This window comes from Apteryx mantelli, chromosome 2 (genome assembly GCF_036417845.1).
Source record: "Apteryx mantelli isolate bAptMan1 chromosome 2, bAptMan1.hap1, whole genome shotgun sequence".
NCBI classification, from domain to species: domain Eukaryota; kingdom Metazoa; phylum Chordata; class Aves; order Apterygiformes; family Apterygidae; genus Apteryx; species Apteryx mantelli.
The window spans coordinates 71,251,028-71,270,503 of NC_089979.1; the positions used below are offsets into that span (position 1 = coordinate 71,251,028).

General features: G+C 37.0%; 1 protein-coding gene across 7 annotated transcripts in view; it reads left to right on the top strand.

Moving 5' to 3' along the window:
• The window catches only part of HIVEP1 (HIVEP zinc finger 1), a 148,183-nt gene that overhangs the window by 110,091 nt on the left and 18,616 nt on the right, over positions 1-19,476 (top strand). For 5 of the 7 annotated variants that reach the window (XM_067290846.1, XM_067290851.1, XM_067290848.1 and 2 more), the window contains 3 exons: positions 1,437-1,541; positions 11,082-11,599; positions 14,473-16,199. In XM_067290846.1, the coding sequence (XP_067146947.1) occupies positions 1,437-1,541; positions 11,082-11,599; positions 14,473-15,645 (1,796 nt within the window). In that variant the 3' untranslated portion in view covers positions 15,646-16,199. Of the gene's footprint in view, positions 1-1,436; positions 1,542-11,081; positions 11,600-14,472; positions 16,200-18,416; positions 18,526-19,476 lie in introns of those variants that run through there. The other 2 variants (XR_010883346.1, XR_010883345.1) reach the window with 1 other exon arrangement.

Sequence of the window (19,476 nt, forward strand, 5' to 3'; positions counted from 1 at the left end):
CTTGGCTTTGAAATCCATTTAGCTATTATGCCCCAAGCTGTAACCTCAGAAACATTTGTACTTTTAGTAGTTCAGGATTGCTTAGCAGTGAGGTGGAAAACTTCCAGGAAATTACACAGTACTGTTGGAAGTAGGATAGTTACTTTTATATGTGTCAAAATTTAGCACTGTATCCTGATGCACTCACTCAGCAGTCATCTTGCCTTGTGCCATCATTTTGATGAAATGCCAGATTGAGAAAATGATAGATTTTGATTATAGTTTTTGCAGAGTAGGTGTGTTGGCCAAGTTCAAGTAATTAAGTTTTGCCCACTTGCAATTCTCTCTCATTTCAGTTGCAGAAGATATTTGTATTCACTTCCCGTTCTGCAATTACTATGCACTGCTGATGCCGTTATTGCTAGCAGAGTTGGTCACAGAGATGGGTGCTTGATGTTTGGTTAACTGCCCTTCATGAAAGGACAAAATAGCCAATAATTTCATATAGCAATGTGAAGCTGGAAAATTTTCTATTTTTTAGTCACTCAACAGTAATTTATAGCTTCATAACAATTATTTCAAAATTTAGGGTGAAGCCCTAGTCTCATTTCAAAGCAGGAATAAAATTCTCAATGAAAAATGATCATAGAAGAGGCAGTGTGTCACCAACTGTACTTTTTTCAACTTAAATACCTCAAAGTAACAGGTTTTCTCTGAGACAACCCTAAGTTTAAGCGTAAAATGAGCAGTTACCTGTAATAACATGCATTGCACAGATATGATCATTTAGAGATCTCTATGATCTATTCTTTTTCTTGCTGATGTTTACTGTATTTTCTTCTCAAAGAAAAAAGGGCAGCCATTATGATTACGTTGCTGTATGTGACTTACAATAACCAGCCTGTGGTGCCTCTCAGCAGTTACACGTTCACTTTTGGGATTCAGGCTGAATCTTGTCATGCTCTCGTTTTGAGTAAAATGAATCTGTTTGCTTAGGTCTGCAGTGAAAATGTTTAAGCTAAAAATAGAATCTATCAAATACTAAAATAGCTGCAAGAGATGAATTTTACTTTCACATGGTAGTTGTCTGCCAATATAATTTTGAAGACTGAATCATCCTGCTATATAGTTCACCATAAACAAATGAGAGATCTCTTACAACTATGCAAAATATAGCATTTTCTAGGTTTTCCCTTTTATTCTGTTTTATCTCAGTAAAGAACTGCATAAAATGTAGCCAGAGAACTAGAACATTCAGGATGATGAATCTGCCACAGCCCTTGACCACTTATGTTAGGGGAAAGGCTCTATCAAGTGTATAATCAAATTATACGAGTGATCATAAATATAGCTGTATAGACTATGGGCATGTTGTGTATATATTTGTATACATTGTTGTTGTGTATATATTTGTATACCTTGTATAAAGAACAGTTAATTTTTGTTTCTTTCTTAAGGAAATTTGACAAAACACATGAAGTCAAAGGCACACAGCAAGAAATGTATGGATTTGGGAGTCTCAGTAGGCTTAATAGATGACCAGGATGGAGAAGAAGAATTTGGTAGGAGTTTAAAATTTTCCTGTCTTTACTGCATTTTTGTATGTATTTTGTCATCCCAGTTTCTTACCCTTTTCTTTTCCAAAGCTTTTAAATTCTGGTAGAGGGAAATGATACAGTGATAAACAATCTTAGAAGCTAGTCAAAGGCAGCAAGAAATATAGGAAAAACCTTCAACCAAAACAAATGACTGGCAAATGCTAAAGATACCTTGCTGCTGAATTTTTCACAGAGTGTTATGCAGTTTAACTTTACTAGTTTCACAGATAAATATGACAAAACTGAAAATACCGCAAAAACAGCTGCTTGCCTAGAAAAAAATAGTCTGCCTTCATAAAATATAGTATTTCTTTCAGAATATTTGTGCATGAAATTTGTGCAAGAAGTTTTGAGATGCACATTTCATAAAAATTCTATCGCTAACAAGGCACCCAGAATTACAAATATTTTGCTGAGTGCTTTGCACAGGCTTTGCAAGGAGGCTGATCTTCTTGCGTCGAGTTTGATCCTCCACACAAATGTTTGAGCATTTATCAACAGATAATTTAGAAAGCATGAAAACTTTTCATCTTGACCTGTTCTACTTTTTCATTAACGATGAGAGTTTTATCAAAATTAATTTATTTGCAAAAAATTGGAATCCTACATTTCCTGCATACCAAGGCTGCTCCGTTGAAGAAGAGATGAGATTGAGGACAGTCAAAGAATGACAGATTGAGTTTGTGTGAGTTTTGTTCAGTGTGATAAGAAAGAAAGTTTAGCTGCAGCAGACGCAGTGAGACGTAGGGCAGGATTGTATGTTAGCACTTTGTTTTGGATCTCAGCATTTCTCAGTGCAGTGGTGGAATTTCCTCCCTTCTCCCATCTCTCAGCAGGGAGATGAGTCCTGTTGCCATGCCTTGTTGTATTTTTCTCATTGAGTTTATTAGCTTGTGGATGATGTTTTGAGAAATGAAAGGAGTGAGGAGCTTTATATTTAAGCAGTAAAGGACAAGGAAGATGAATGCACCTGCTCCCATATGACAATCTCTAGCAGAATAAGCAAATCAGCCTGAATCTAATTCTAAATAATGCTGGGAATGTGACTCAGCTAGTATGATTCAGTAGTGCTCTAGGTACAAAGAACCTGTACTTTCCCCTTTTTTAGCATCGTTAGATTTATCCCCTGTTAGGAAAGCTAAAAACAACCCCCTTAGCAAATGATGTACCAAACAACACAGAAGATGAACAGCAATACAAATGATTGTCTTTTGCTCACTTAGGAACAGTTTTCATTAACATTTTCAGCCTTCATATGACAAAAGAGTTGCTGCAACTTTCTTAAACATTGCTCTGTAGCTTTGCACATTTTATTTAGTTTTATGAACTACAGATGACCAGATATTTCCATTTACTAAGACTTGAAAACATTTTATTGATTGATAAGCTGCTATTCCCAATTATATACCTCAAACATTGCATTTGTGGTTATAATATAATGGTAACGTTTCCAATGTTAAAATAATTACCCGTAACATCCTGTACAAGTAAGCCATTTCAAACATTTGTTGAAAGATTGTTTTCCTTTGGCTCCAAGACTATTTCACTGAGAGACAGAGACTTTCTCTTTCTTTACATATAGTGTGTACATGTGTGTGTAACCATACTATAAATATCTTATATGTTCCCTGAAATATGTTCTTTGTTTCAGTAGAGTAATTACATGATATTGTAGATAAAATTGAGTCTTACAATTTTGAAAAAAAAGACAAACAATCAGTAGAATTTGCCATGTTAAATCCATAACATTTTTCCAGAAATTTAATTTTAAGACAGCAATGCATTTTTTCAAAACAATGCAGGTAACACATTTTTTTACTAAGAACCTAAATACAAAGGGAAAACAAAAAAACAACTCAGTGATAAAATTCCTAGCTTCTCTAAATGATCTGGCTCAGGTACTCGTAGCAAACCAGCTGTGGCAGCACAAACCTCAGCGCAAAATTCCCATTGAAGAAGCAGGATAATTAAGCTCATGATAAACACGCAGCTGCTGCAGTCAAACCAGTCTATCTTCTCCAGTTGCTGGATAACACTGTGCATGCACAATTGTCCATGTAAATTCAATTAGTAACTGTACACTTTGAAAATATGATTTCATCTCTCAACTCAGCTAGCCACACTTGAAGTTATGTCTCATGATAATTCAGAAACTTGCTTGTTGACCCATTTTAAGGCAAAGAAGCAGGAAAAAAGTGTGACTTATTTGCATATACACTTTTGATAAATGTAAATGGTTCTGCTGGACTCTCTGAAGTCCTGCACGTAATAATTTTTTGGCTTTGGTTGAATGTGATTTTTTTTTTTTTTTGAGGTATCTAGGTAGTCTCGGTTAATAAAGAGGCTTCAATCACCTCTTTTGCTCCCCTTCCCCCAGGGCAGTGTAGCCAACCTCACATTCTGGGCAGCACTTGCCAGGTCTGGGCTCGAGGGAATATCCCCAGCCATTGTCATAGCCTCCACAAAAGACTGTGATAGGCCTTGGGTATCGAGCTGTACTTGCAGCTTTACATCTTTGCTCTTTTTACCCCTCCTCCCTCTTGTGAGTTTTGCTGGTTGTTCTGTGTTGCATGTCTTTTTGGTACTTCAACAAATGCCACCTTGAGTGGCTGTTAAAAATGATCTCTGTCATAGAACCAGTGGTCCGTGTAGTCCAATATCTTTCTTCAAATGGAAGCCAATATGAGATGATATAGAGGAAGGTGCAGAAAATCTGATAAGAAATAATTACGACCTCAGAAAAAAATGTCTTCTTTCCCTTAGGCCATGAAAGATTGGCCTATTTCCTAACCCTTAGAATGTCTGTATGTCTCAAACTAATTTCTTATCCTAACTTCTGTAATACTGATTATTCTTACAACAATAAAAACATCTGCACCTTTGCTTAAGATAACTAAGTTGTATGTCTTCAGTAAGACTTTGAGGTGGAGAACTCCTTTCAGAGAATTAGCCAAAAAGTTAACAAAGCCACCAACCATATAATTACGAAGGAATTTGCTAGGTCTGCTATTATGCATTTTTTTAAGCATAAGCTATCATACTGATTTGAACAGATCAGTTTTTTAGACTGATTTGAGAAATTATCTTTGACCTGTGTAGTAGTGCAGATTCATACATGCATATTGAATATGGAATGAAAAATCGTATTCAGTCCAGAACAGCACACACATGCACACACAGAGCCTGTTTTTTCGGTAATTTGAGAGGCTAAAATTTTGTTGCACTACAGTGTCTAAGGAAAAAAGAAAGAGATGTTCCATAGCTGTCTGAGAATATATGTGATCAGAGCTTTTAACATAGTTTTCTTTGTGTGTGAACTTGTCATTATTTGGGTATTAGTAAATACTTTCTGGCCTTGCTTTTTGTATTCAAAACCATTCCCTCATCCATTTATCTTTCATCTTCTGCTCTGTGGAATGGTCTTGTCACCAAAATGCAGGGTTACAATGTAAGGAATGTTAATATCTGAATTAAATTGTCAGACGAGGTGAACTGTTTAGTGTGACAGACTGCAACTGGGGATATCCTCTATTGCCGTGTTGGTCCAAGATTTTGCTATGCAGTTTTAATAACACAATAATTTGTCTTCATGTTCAAACAGTTATGAACTGTAAACTGCTAATATTTCATATGCAAGCTAACATATAGATTGTGTGGTATGCCTGAGTAAACTTGCACAAGATAGTTTTTAATAATGAATTTTGTCTATGGGGAGAACTTGTTTGAATGGTCTCTATGGAGATATTTTATCTCAAAATATTCATGACTTTACCTGTTAAAAGACCTAATTGTAAATTTCAGATAAATATAATATATATAACTTTCATTTTCTGCAATATTAAATAAACCTTTCTAAAGATATAATGGTTCTAATTTAATCAGCTATATGTTATTTATCATAGTAGATCTTAAATGAGTTTCCATGGCTCTTCATTAGCTTAATCATGTCTCAGTCTGTGTTTTCAGTGCACCTGCATTTAAGAAGTGAAAATACATGAAAATCTTTGCAATAATATCCTACTTCTGCAAGTAGAATGTAAAGCTGGTTCTGTATAACTTACAGGAAATATTTTTAAAACAGTTTTTAATATCACTGTGTAATTTTCAACTAGTTGTGCGTTAAGCATGCTGGAGCCCTACACCTACAGCGTGGGAATAGAATAGCTAATGTTAGGGTTGATTTACAATATGCAGATTACCCAAGAAGGCTTAGATGTGAATAACTCTCTTTAAGGAACAGAGGTTACTGCTATTTTTACTGTCACTTTTACTCTGTTACTTTCCATACTTTAAGTATGAAATTGAAAAGCTCACATTTTTTTTTTCATGTCTGAGAAGCACAGGGTATTACCAATCTGAACTTAACCCAGTAGATGTCACTGTGAGTCCCTGTTTGGTGATGGGGAGCAATGGACAGTAGCTGAAGAATGAAATTAGTCAAGTAAAGCTTATGAATATCCTTAAAAATACAGGAAGACACAGATGGCAAGTTCCCATACAGATAGTAGCTTTGTTTCACAGTACTTTCTTTTATTTTACCTTCTAAAACTTGTTGGAATGGTCCTGAAACTGTCCTTTACAAGACTAATTGCATATGCAAAAAACAAGTTAAGCTGGTATCAGTTTATAAAAGTAGAGAGTGTGGTGATGATATACAGACCTTACTTTCAAGTTAATGATAATATGATGATGTACTGGAAAAGTATTTCTGTCTTTATTGCCATAGTGTCTGTTATTCTTGAGTTTGATTAGGTATATATAATATAGATTAAATGCTTTATTATTAAATTCTTTATTCTATATATTAATCAATAACTGAAGATACAGTCACAGTTTGAGCTGATCAACATTACTTCAAATTAAAACTCAGGTGCTAAAAGCCAATAAATTTAGTACAGACAGAGTCAAGGCTGGAAAAAGACAGTGGACAGACCAACAGATACTTAGTAAGATGTGTTTTTAATTTGTATAAACAGAGCTAATGATGATACCTATAGTTAGGCTACCTAACAATTTCCATAACCCCCTGTTTACACTTGTTTATGATCTTGCAAAGCTTCAACAGTTTGGACTTAGATTTTCAGTTGTCTGGACTTAGATTTTTCAGCTGTCTTCCTGCAAATGAATGAATGAAAATGAACCTTTTACTCTTCATGTGAAAATCTACCCAAATATGGTCAAGTTATAAGCCATTGAACTTTGTTACTTGATTCAGTGCAGAAATTGCTAAGTCTGTAACATCAGGGCCTGAAAAGTCTGGTCATGTGATGGGCTAACTGGTGATAACACCTTAATTAAAACAAAAGCTGTAAGTTTAGATTTTGAAGAACTTCGTATTGCGATAATAATTGGTGAGCATTGCTAAAGCCATTTACAGTCAGGATTCCTGTAGGAAAAATGTTTGAAATAAAGAACTTTAAAGTATGTAGAGAGAGTTATCTCAACGGTCCAATTCATAGCATCACAATTGGTAAGAGTGCACGGACTCATCAGCCCTAGGCATTTTACTGATGGACATATTAGGATGCTGATAATTTGAACTAATGCTACTGTGCTAAAACACTTTAAGCTTTTTCTTTCCTGCTTTGGGGTAAAATGTCAGCATAACAGAGCTTTAGCCAACTGACTCATCAACACCACAAACAAAATACTAATCTGATTGACAAAGGACGGATCAAGGACAAAATAAATGAAAGAGTAAGACTCTTGCCTGTGATTTTTAGGCACTTACTTTAATACATAGTATTAAAAACTAAATTTTATTAAATATAATTATAGCTGGAATGCTAGCAAAATCCCTAATCAAAAGTTGTATCAGCATTTCTGTTATATAGTTTCCAGCTGTTAGTAATTTTTGAAATGTTCGGCTTTGTAGCCAAAAGTTCCAAGTTTTACTGTGAGGTCCAGGAAGAATAGTCTTTCTAAGGGTTTAAAAGAAAAGATTACATCAGTTGACAGAGAATGGAAGATATTCCCTGTTCTTCCAAAGCACTCTACCAAAAATTGATGCTGTTTGAATGGTCTTTGCATTAAAATGATTAGAGTTACAAACCTGAAAGAGAAGGAGCTTTCACAAAGCAGACCAGCTTTGGGGTGTTCCTCAGGCATAAGAATTATAGACTGAGTATGTGTGGGAGTTTGGATACATGTTTTTAGTAATGTTCACAAACTTTCTAGAAATCAGAAACGGCTAGTGTGGCTAAGGAAGTGCTCCGTGAGCACACCCTGTCAGGTGCTTGCACTGATAGCAGCTGCCTTGCCATGCTGTAGAGTATGTGCGGACTGACTTGCAGAGGCTTTGGATCAGGCATGTATTGAAGGAAAAGAGCCTTCTTTATTATGTGTGAAACTTTTTTCATGTTTTTTTTTTTTTAACCTGGGAACTCTCACACCCAAAACTATTTCCTCATATGCTGGTGGCCTTTAAATTTATGCTATATCTTTTATTCTAAAATATCCCGTACTGCTTTATAACCTCGTACAAAGTTAAACACAGAAGTTATTTTGTTCCCTTTGGAAATTGAGTCAGTGCCGGTTATATATATCACCTGCCTAAGCATATGATTATGATTGTACATAGTTTAAGATAGGAAGGAAAGAATTAATTTTTTCCCAGTTAAAATGTACAGGGAACTTCAGTAGGCTGAGTACAATTACCAAGGTGGAACTGGGCCAGCATTCCTTGGTTAACAAGGCCATGCTTGGAAAAGAGTGCCAAATAGCCTTTCGCTGCAAGGAGCGGTCACAGCCTCCATTTGATACCTCCGTCGGGAGACAGCCCGTAACCTGCCTGGTTCTTCCTCCACTTAAAAAGAAAGCAGCCATTCCCAAATCAGCTGCTCTCACAACTTCACTAATTTACAGTAATGCTTAAAGCACTCACTCATTACAAAAGTTTGGGGACCTCTCATTTCAGCAAACAGGCACACAGGTATAAGAGACAGAGTGCTGCTTTTTGCATTGCCAGAGCAAGCAAGCGGGGGGTTTTTTCGTCTGATGTTTCAAGGCAGTGTGGGAGTACGGGAACCACATTCACTGCTGTCACCTCGCCTACATTGCAGGCTCTGGCTCCAGGTAACCACACTTAAATAGAAGCTGGCAAACTCATAAAGGGTGGAGGTAAACAGGGAAACAATAGAGGGAAATGATATCCCACAGAGTCCTGCATTTAAGGAATCTGTGTCCCACACATGGTTCCCCTTTCCCTTTCCATGTTTTTATTCTAGAAGGTTGAGACATATGCAGAAGATTCCTACATAAACAGTATTTTTCAGTAAATCCTGTAGTAGTTTTAAATGTTGATTTGGAAAAGATACTTTCTTATTATAAATCAAGGCATGTTTGATCATATATTTTCCTTGCTTTAAAGGTGTGACAAGTCAGTCTAATTGCTTCAGGTAGTTTCTCTTGTCAGTAGAGACAACCACTCATGATTGACATCAGCTTTCACAGAAAATGTGATTTGTGTATGTAGAGAGAGAGAAAAAAGAAATAATAGGATTTTCCAGAGAATAATTATGTGATGTTGGTAAAGAAAAGGGTATCCCCACAAAGACACCAAAATTCAGAGAGAGTCCAGACTGAGACCCAAGACTTTGTAATGCCCCATGCATTATTTAAAAAGTTGCAAAAAAAGGCATAGGTCACCCTTTAGATATAGATTTAGATTTAGATATAACACATGGAGAAGTCTGTGAGATCTACTGTAGAATCATTGAAGGAAATTATTTCGGTTTAGTACTCAAACATATGTAAAGATTAAAATTTTTTATATTTGTTTGCATTACAAATTAATGATGACAAAACACTTGTTTGTGTGAAGAAGAGAAATGACAGAAGTATGGAGAAAAAAATATTGAATAATTCTATGTGGTTGTGTTAATAGTATGTTTAACAATCCTACTTACCATATTTTAGGAATGGACTTTTCTGGATTAATTTTTCTGTGAAAATGTATTTTCTTCTTTGAACAGTTTTGTCTATAGGTGCAAATTATAAATGAAGGGTATTCAGAATTAAAAATACATATTTTTGTTAGCATCATTCCAATGACCTGGAGGATTTAGAGTATTTTTAATAACATTTCAGTTCATGCCTGCTATAGTAAATGTAGAAAATCTATAGTTTCCATATTTAGTTAATGTATAAATTACTGTGCAGGCAAAGAGAGACTAAGTCATTACACAGTTTGGGTTTTTTTTTTTTTAGAATCTATTAGTCCTGTTCCTAATTGCACTGCTCATTTGAAAGCATAAAGGCTTATGATAGTGAGTAAATTATTGAGATGTAGCGCTGTTAAACCCATTAATTTTATCTAGAGTTTAAGATGTATATATTATTCTTGGTAATGTAGCAGCCTGAAGTATTTGTAGTGTATTCTTGGACTCGTAAGGGTCTGATTTTTTTAAGACTCATTCATTTTGATGGTCAGTTGCTCTGTAAATTTCCCTAAAACAGGATCTCTGAAATTTTAACCAACCAGCCATCATTGGTTTTGCAGAGCCAAATGACTTTTGTGGTGATATTTTCTTTGGAGAGCTCAGCAGACAGACCTTTAATCTAATATAAAATATTAGTGCATCCAAAGTATTTTGACTTTTATAAAATATGATCCCAGACAGTCTGGCTTGGAATCAGATACAGCAGATGGGATTTTGTCTCTGTACTAAAGAAGATTCTTTCTTTCCCAGTTGTGGTATAAAAGGTGAAAAGCTGCAGTAGAGCTGTATTTTGTCGATAAATTTACCAACAGACAGCAGAAAGTATCTGCACCAGTTTGGTTTTAAGACTTGAATTCAGTAGGGCTTCTCTGTATGAGTAAAGTTTCATGCATGGGTAAGTTTTTATAGGATTAGGGCCTCGTTGCCTTCTCAGACGTCTTGGGTGACTTTTTAATAATCTTTTCAAAACATTAGCAAAGTGAGGAACTCTGGTAAGGTCTAATTTTGGTCTCTCTTGCCTGTTAACGAGACAGACTCCTGACCAACAGCCTCCAGTCTTTTTGTCTGTATCTTTCAAAAACCTTTGCGGCAGTGATTCATATTAGCTACAAGGACACCCACTTATGAGTCAGAACCAGCTAGAGAATATCCCGCTACTAGGGCTGGCACACAAGTTTCGTGTGTTGTCACTAGGAACTTAATGAACCAGGAATCTGTTCACTTCTCCCCAAGCGAAAGAATGAAGGGTGACTTTGAGTAAATGGTTATAGATGGTTTAAAAGAAAACAGTCAATTCCAGAAGGTTGAAAACAGTACAGAAGCAGAAGATAAAAGATTATTTAATTGTATAATTAATTGTATACATGAAATATAATAAAAATATAAAAATATTTGTATATATTTTAAAAAAGGAAGATCTGTCTTGTTGCTTTGATGCAGTGGGAAGTGACTGAACAGTGCACATGCAACATGTCTTTTCAGTGTTTCTAATTACTCCCTCACACCTCTTTCCCAATCAATGTGAGACCGTCATTGGTTCAACTTCTCATTTGCACTTTTGCAGGTGAAAAGCAAAGATTTGGCTATGAACGGTCAGGATTCGATGCAGAGGAGTCCGATGGTCCAGATGAGGATGAAAATGACAATGAAGATGATGATGAAGACAGCCAAGCTGAGTCAGTCCTATCTACAACGCCCTCGGTTACAGCCAGCCCCCAGCATCACCCATCTAGACACAGCCTGCAGGATGCCACAAGCGCTGATGAAGATATCAGACTTCCGGACTGTTTTGCTGGGGTTCACACAGACTCTATGGATGGTCTGCCAAAAGCACTGCTAACAAAGATGACTGTCCTCAGCACAGTACAGTCCGTTAGCAGGAACTCCAGGTCCCCAGTAGAATTTGCCCATCAGGAAGCACACGACGATAAAGTGCAGGAGAGAGGAGCAGGTCCCAGGAGTGCTAGTGCTACCCTTCCAGAAGTTGCTGCTAGATCTCCAGGTCGTCAGATGTCGGTGGACTATCCAGATCCAGAAGCAGCCTTGGGGCATTCGTTGATATCAACTACGGTTCTTACAAAGGTAGGATTCTGGTGGAGAGAGGGAGATTTAAAATCCTTCTTTTAAAGATTATTTTGAAAATTTTGGAAGATCAAAATGTTTGTCTTTCCCTTAATTCTTAGAGTTGTTGGCTGATGCATCTTTAAAAGACTTCAAAGTAATTGAAGCACAAATGTGTAGGACTGCAGAAACAACTGCACTGTAGAAGCACTGCTTTTAAAATAGTGTGATTTTTATTGCATTTTCCCTGAAAGGATTAATTGTAATATGGTCATTTCAGTTAAAATTTGGAGCTGGTAGACTGTATTACAAAAAAGAAGGGCTATAACAGATTTGTAGAATGAACATATGGTGGTGGTTAGGAAGTTTTCAGTGGAAAGTGATAGAAGTCTTTTCACTCTGAAATACAGAGATAGAATCATTGGTAACTCCCAAAGGAAATTAATCTAGTCCCAAAGGTTTTTGCCTTATCACTGTAAAAAAAATTGTGCAATTGCTTATCTCTCCTCTGAATATGTTTAATAGTGGAATTAGAAAGAGTACCATATGTTCAAGGAAACTGGGAAATTGCCCTTGCACAATAACAAAAGGAGAGACAAGCACAGAACTGAGACCTGAGTTCCCAGTGCTCTCAGTTTTTCTCCAAACTGAAATAATATTTTAACAGGAAAAGGATCAGTTTTGCCCATGCTCATTCTAAACATATGGCTCTTTAGAGCATGCAGAAAGGTTAGGTCAGTCTATGTACAAGACTGCAGGAATATTCAGTAATTTTTGCAACTACTGTCTATAAAACTCTGCTGAGGAAATCGCAGAGGGGAACTGGCAGGTGATCAACATTTTACAATTTGGCTATATTTTAATGGACTTTAATGGGGACAGTGCAACTCACATACCTCATTGACCCTAATGGTACTCTTAAAGGTTTTGAATTCTTGTTGTAAACCATGAACGCATTAGAGCTTTCCAGAGTAATGCTCAGAAAAATGTGATGTAAAATGTTCAATAGTGTAAATAAAGGAGCGATTACTGCCTTCTCAGTGATGAATGCAATATTTACAAATATTATATGGGTGCAGTTACAGAAAAATAAGCAGCAGGAAATTTTCAAAAGCATAAAGAGTAAGTAAAAATTTCATTATAGTTTAAGTACTTATTGGCTTGTTTTTTCTTTGAAATCTGTACTGTTGTGTTTATTTTTACAAATTTAAGGTAATGGAGTGTCAACAAGGAGAAACGGGAAAAATTATTGTCATATTTCATTGTCTGGCAAATGTTAATGCCTACTAATAAGGTCTCTGAGTCCTCCATGTGGGAAACATAAATTCAATCAATTTTGTGGTATGACAGGGAATAAAATGTAGCAGTCTCAAACCACTGTAGACACCTGCCACAAAAGGTAGGATCATAATATTTGGGTTTTGTCCTTCCTTTGTTGCCAATAGATACCAAAAAAAAAAAAAAAAAGGCTGAATTTACTCCTTCATCAAATAGAGCCACTAAAGACTCAAGAAAATATTCACACAATTAATAATGTTAAATGGTCTCTATTAATATAGCTCTAATAATTCTCCACATTAATGTAAAAAAGGCATATAAGTAATACAAGGTTGTAGTTACTTACTAGACCTCCTCATTTCCCAGATCGAAAAGAGGTAGAAGTTGTGGGTGTGATGTCTACAATCTGTTTTCATTGTGAATATTTGTGGATCCAACTTCTAGCCATCGAAACAAGGGCTAGAAGTTTCAGGGAACCTGTATGTTCCTTCAGGAGCATCCATACCAGTTCATCGGGAGATCTTGCAAGATGTCAGACTATCTAACTCTGAAAAAGATTTTGACTTCCTTCTGTCACCTAGCTTCCCATTTAGACTGGATGATACTGAGTAGTCCTTAAATTATTTTCTTCTGTTACCAATACATTTCCCACTAGTGCTTTTCAAAAGCATTTTTATTAGCACTTTATTTTTGTGCCTGATCTAGAGATTTCTCAAGAGTTTAGTCAAGGCCATAGAATTACAGCTTAGGACTATATAAGTAAAGTCACACCACTTTTTATGTATTATGAATATGCTTAAAACTAAAAAGAGATGACACTCAGAGTAGTTCATCTGTAACATGTCAAAACAGATAGGCCTGAGAGATTGTAATTGCAATTTAAGACTTCTTGTAGGTGTTGTTAGCAAAGGAGCTGTGACAGCCTAGGTCATTAACATACCATATGAGAAGGAAAGGGGGCAAATTAATGCAATTATTAGTCTAGGTTTGTGCACCAAGTCAAGGCAAGCTGAGGCAAGATTAAAATGTAGGTCCCACATCTCACTCCAATATCCATCCATCACTTCAGCCTCCAAGGGCTCTACAGTTGTCATCCTTCTCTCTTCATTTCTTCTCATCCATTCTCCAGATTAGAATTATATATGGGCAGATGTGTTGTGATGTTATCTCTGCCTTCCACAGGCTGCAGTGCTACTACTGCAGCTGAATAGATGCCTTCAGTGAAGGAACCTCGTACATCAAAAATGCCAGCTTATTTAACCTTCTTGCCTGAGATGACTTCCACAATCCGCAGTTCTCCAAAACCTTTTTCCTCCTTAAAAAATGTGTATGAAGAGTATTCAGCAATGTTTTTGAGTACTAGTGTTCAAGAGAAAGTAGCTAAGATAATTATGAGAGCAAAATTCAATTAGTGGGTGAGGAAGGAGTTGGAAAAAGAAAGGAAGGAAATTAGTTCATTGTTCAAGCTGGGCAGTATATACTGTGAACCAGTTTGTTGTTGTTTTCTAAAGGGGAGGGTGAGAGGTTGGGAAGCATTCCAAGCTACCTTGTATTTTCATTTAATTTAATGACAGCAGTAGCCATCATTTTTATATGTCTCTCTTGTTCTCTGCCAGAGCACACCCTCTGTCAGCTCTCCCTCATCACCGGTGGACCAGAGCATGCAGACAACAGGGTCGTCACCCTATGCTGAAACTCAAGAAGAGAAGCTGCCCGGGTGCCCACAGCATGCCTCAGAATTGAGAGCTCCTCAGACTCATCTCTTCAGCCACCTTCCCCTGCATTCACAGCAGCAGGCCAAGACACCTTATGGCATGGTACCGGTAGGGGGAATTCAGGTGGTTCCTGCTGGCCTGGCCACATACTCCACATTCGTACCAATTCAAGCGGGGCCAGTGCAACTCGCTATCCCTGCTGTTAGTGTGATTCACAGAACTACAAGTGCTCTCAGCGACACAGGTTGTGTGGTCTCTGGCACTGCAAATCCAATAGGAGTTGCTGAAGTAAACAGCGTTGTGCCATGTATTCCCATAGGTCAGATTAATGTGCCAGGCATCCAGAGTCTCAGCACACCAAGCTTACAGCCTCTTCCACCATTAGGCATGGAGACAGTGAATATCTTAGGCCTGACAAACACAAACATAGCCCCACAGATACGCCCTTCAGGAATTACTCTAAATGCCGTGGGCCTACAAGTTTTGACTGCCAGTGCTCCTCCACAGAGCAATCCTAGCCCTCAGACGCACATTCCAGGTTTGCAAATACTGAACATAGCATTGCCTACTTTAATGCCTTCCGTCAGCCCAGTAAGTGTTGATGGACAAGGAGCTTCTGAAACACCAGCTTCAAATAACAAAGCCTGTGACATTCAACAAGAGCTGCCTCCCGTGAACTTCCCTGCAGCCGACATCAGTCAGGTCGCCAGGGCTGCTTCTCCTCAGGTGGCACCCAGTGTCCAGCGGTACAATGTAAAAAGCCTTTCAGAACCTGCCCCTCTGAATGACTATGAAAGACCTGATGGCCCAGGGAAAGCAGACATGGAAAAGACTGACCTTGCAAATCACATAAAGCCAAAGTGTGATGTCTCTTCTGTTCAGGTCAAAAGGGCTTCCACAGCAGAGCCCCGCTTAAAGGTGAATTCTGACGTTCTAACCAAGTCCACAGTCCATCAAACTGTCTCACCAGATAGACAGGTACACAGGCCAACAGGATTGCCCCGAAGGCAAAATATGGTGCAGTTTAGTGATGGCAGCAGTGACGATGAGGATAGACTTATAATAGCAACCTAGTTTTTGTTTTTCATTGTGTTTATTTTTTTATAACACTTACAGGTTTCTTTGCAAACCTTCCTTTCCTTAAAGCACATTTTTCTGACACAAACCCATTACTAATCTTTGTGCAATCATGAACTTTTGACCAATAATTGTTGTTTCTTGTCAGCTCCAGCCATTTTTGTACATGTTGTATAGACGATTGTGCCTTTTTGGAGTTTTATGTTTAGAAACCTGTACAGATTGTTGAATATATATATATAAAATATATATATATAAAATATGTATATTAAAACCAGGTAGTTGCTTGTGTTTAGTAAGTAAACATCTTATGTCAGATAAATAAAGGATTAAATTATATGTTGCACTGTTAAATGTAAATTTTTATGGCTGTGGGACAAAGTTTCTGTGTACAGATCTAGTATGTAAAACTCCATATTTATTGTATCCATATTAGTCTTGGAAAAGGGTCTGTCCATCTTTCTTGTGTAAGACGGTAGCTTTACACTTAAAAGAGAAATACAGTATCTGTGTTATGGAATATTACAGTAAAATTTTGTTTACTGACTTTACCATTGCTTATGTTGTGCCTTCTTGATACAGCCTAGTAGTTGGAGAGGTGCTTGACTCATTCATTTTAGTGCTGTTCCAGTTGCTTTCAAATTGAAAGGATTTGGTGATGGTGTATGCCCACATGATTTCACCTACCATGAGTGAACTACTCTTCAGGCTCACTTGGAGCAAACCCTTCCATTTCAAAACATCCAATGATGATGAAGTGGAGAGGGAATCCTTCAACTTTTGGTATAGTGAGCATCCATCAGCCCAATTTTTTCCACTTTGTAACTAAAACTTGAAAACTTCCCTAAGAGAAAATGGCAAAAGGGTCAAGATGAAATATTTTTTATTTGTAATCTTGAACTATAAAGCCACTTTTTGAAATTAAAATATTGTTGAGCAAGAAAGGAATAACTCTTTGTGTGTTCTTAATTGCAAGATCTGCCATACAGTTGGTAAAAATGCCACTGCAGCAATGAGGGTTTGGCATTACCAATTACCAGCAGCCTCTGATGAAACTTCATTTCAGGAAATTTTTATTTACAGCTAGACAAACCAAATTTCTCTCTAAATATGTATTTGTCTTACTCATTCAGAAAAAAAGAGAATAGAAGTTTTACACGTACAGTGAACGTGCCCTTATTTCAACAACTCATCGTTATGGTCATACAAGACATGGAAGGATACCAGAAAAATGAAATTGAATAAAAATGTGTTTATACACAGTGAAAGCAATTTAAAGTTACCAAGAAATCTCTGATGTGTTCAACTACTTCAAGAGTTAGTACTCTCCCATGATATAGGGCTGTGCATTCCTGAAAGCTTTGAATTGACCCAGGGTTTGTGCTGTAATTTTTCAATAAAGTTGTTTTTTTCTCCTATGCCCCTATATCACATTATTACAGTAAGTTTATAAAACAATTTTAACAACCAAATTCCAGTAGAAAACTAGAAGATGTAAATTAAAAGAATGATCACCTTTATGGAAATAATAAAGATGAGTGCATATAAAATAGCTGAAGGAAAAGGATGGGAAGAAAGTCTTGAAAAAATTATCAGTAAAACTGAATGTGAGCTGGGCTGCATTGTTCACAGATTAACTCCTGTAACTAGCTCAGAGAAGTAATTCATACTTTGTATTGCTCATATTCAAGAACAGCAATATCCTAGATCCATTTTTAATTTTACTTCTGCTTTTGTACTATACTCACATTGTACTCATTGCATTATTCCATTACGGTGTGTTGCAAAACTGTAGGCGATGTTGAGTGAGCTTTATTAACTTTCAGAAAGAGCACTTCAGTACCAAAAAATCATTTATATTACTATGATTATCAGCCAATTGTACTAATCCAGCAATTAGAAGCACACATACTAGAAAGGAGAAATTACTCTCAATTCAGACGTGAACGTTCGTATAATTCCGTATTGTGTAGCACCTCGTTGAGGGTCTGAACACATGAACTACTAAGCACTCTCAGCTCACACTGAAGTTAATGAGAGTTAAGAGTACTCAGACCCCACAGTGTCGGACTCAGATTTGTGAGTGTCTTACGTACAACCACTGTGTATGTAAAATGTCACTGTGCATTTGTATGTTCTTTTTATGAAAATGTAGTGATGTCAATGTGTCTTATATCATTATCATTTATACTGAATATGTGAAATTACCTGAACCAGCTGAAGTTACAAAAGCACTGCTGCATTACATGTGCTTCGAGAGCCTGAAACTGACCTTTGCTAGTGGAATCAGTGAAGCTTTATAGTCGAATTTAATGAGCACAAGAAACTTTGCCTTAGTTTTAGGTTCCGTAAAATGGATGCATGCAAACAAACTAGAACTGTGCTAATGAATTTGAGCATATTTGTCTACAGCTTGACCAAAAACAATGTCTGAATCAGAAAGATTTACAGCAAAGTGAAACTACCTCCAAAATTTTGAATGCTATCACAAGTATTACTATTTCTCTGAATTTAATAAGCAGTGAGTAAGAAATTGCTGTTCCACACACCCTAAAGTCCTGATTTTACTAACCATTTAGAAACTCCAGAGATTTGCTGTATACACGTCTTAAATACTTACTTGACTAGCAGTGTGCGTGTGCTCACATTCTAAGGATTAATTCCAGGGAATACTGCACTAGTATAGTAGCATAGAAAAAGTCTCTAATTTAACACAATGTTCAACCTGGTGAATCAGACTATCGACATGTGCCTCTTTTCTATTTTAGGTACTTTGAAGACACCAAGGTCAAGAGATGGAACAGAGGTATCTTGAAGAAGAATGACAAATCAACAGATGTGTCATAAAGAGAGATGATAAGACATGCGTGTCACTTGGTAAGTTAATAGCAATAAAATAGAGGGAAAGGACAAAGGAATGGGTCAATCAGTAGTATTGATAGTGAGCAATCACCACACATAACCAGACAATGCAGGTGAGCATGTTTGAAGAAGGAACTCCACTAATAATGAAAAGATTAGTGGGTAGTTACAGTTATATCTAACCTTGTTTGAATGGAGCAGGAGGAAATCGCTCTTTTCTAGAAGATGGGTATTTGTCATCCCAAACATTATATTGTTTCCCTTCCCTCTCATGTGTTTTAGAATAGATGCTCCTTGAGGTGCCTCTACAACATTGTGTAACAGTAAAAAAAATAATAGGAGCATGATCAGACCTGAGAGGTTAAAATCCTTACCTCTCCTTTGTTACTTATCTATCAGTTTCACTTTAATCAGGCACATAACCAACATTTCTATATCAGCATACACAGGTGTCCTGTGTTGGTGCAAGCATGTGATCACTGTGTTAGCAATTATGTTTTAATTCTCAATTGTTCTCTTTTCATTTTGAATTGTGTTCTGTCTTCATTCGCTTGTTTGGAGTCATAAACGATGGGAAAATTGCATTCCCCTTGCTATAGGTATCCTTCTGTTCAAGTCAGTAGCAAGTATTTCAGAGCTATGCCAGCACAGGATTAGGCTGCTCTTCAGATGGTGTAAATTGTCACAGCTGAATTGGAGTAAATAGCACTGGGGCTATTTATTCAAGGATCAACCTTTAACGACTCTGTCAGACACCCTTTGGCAAATCCAGCCCAGCTGTTTCAAAGATTAAAAGGCCAGGGCAAGTGTTGCTCCTCTGTGCCTCAGCTGCAACCAGCCAAAGTCTGACAGATTTGCACAACCTGTCCTCATCAGGAGGATACAAGCAGGCACTAGCTAAAGGCTGGACACAAATGCCCATCAGACAGCTGCAGTAAGGACATGGTGTGGTCAACTTCTGAGAGA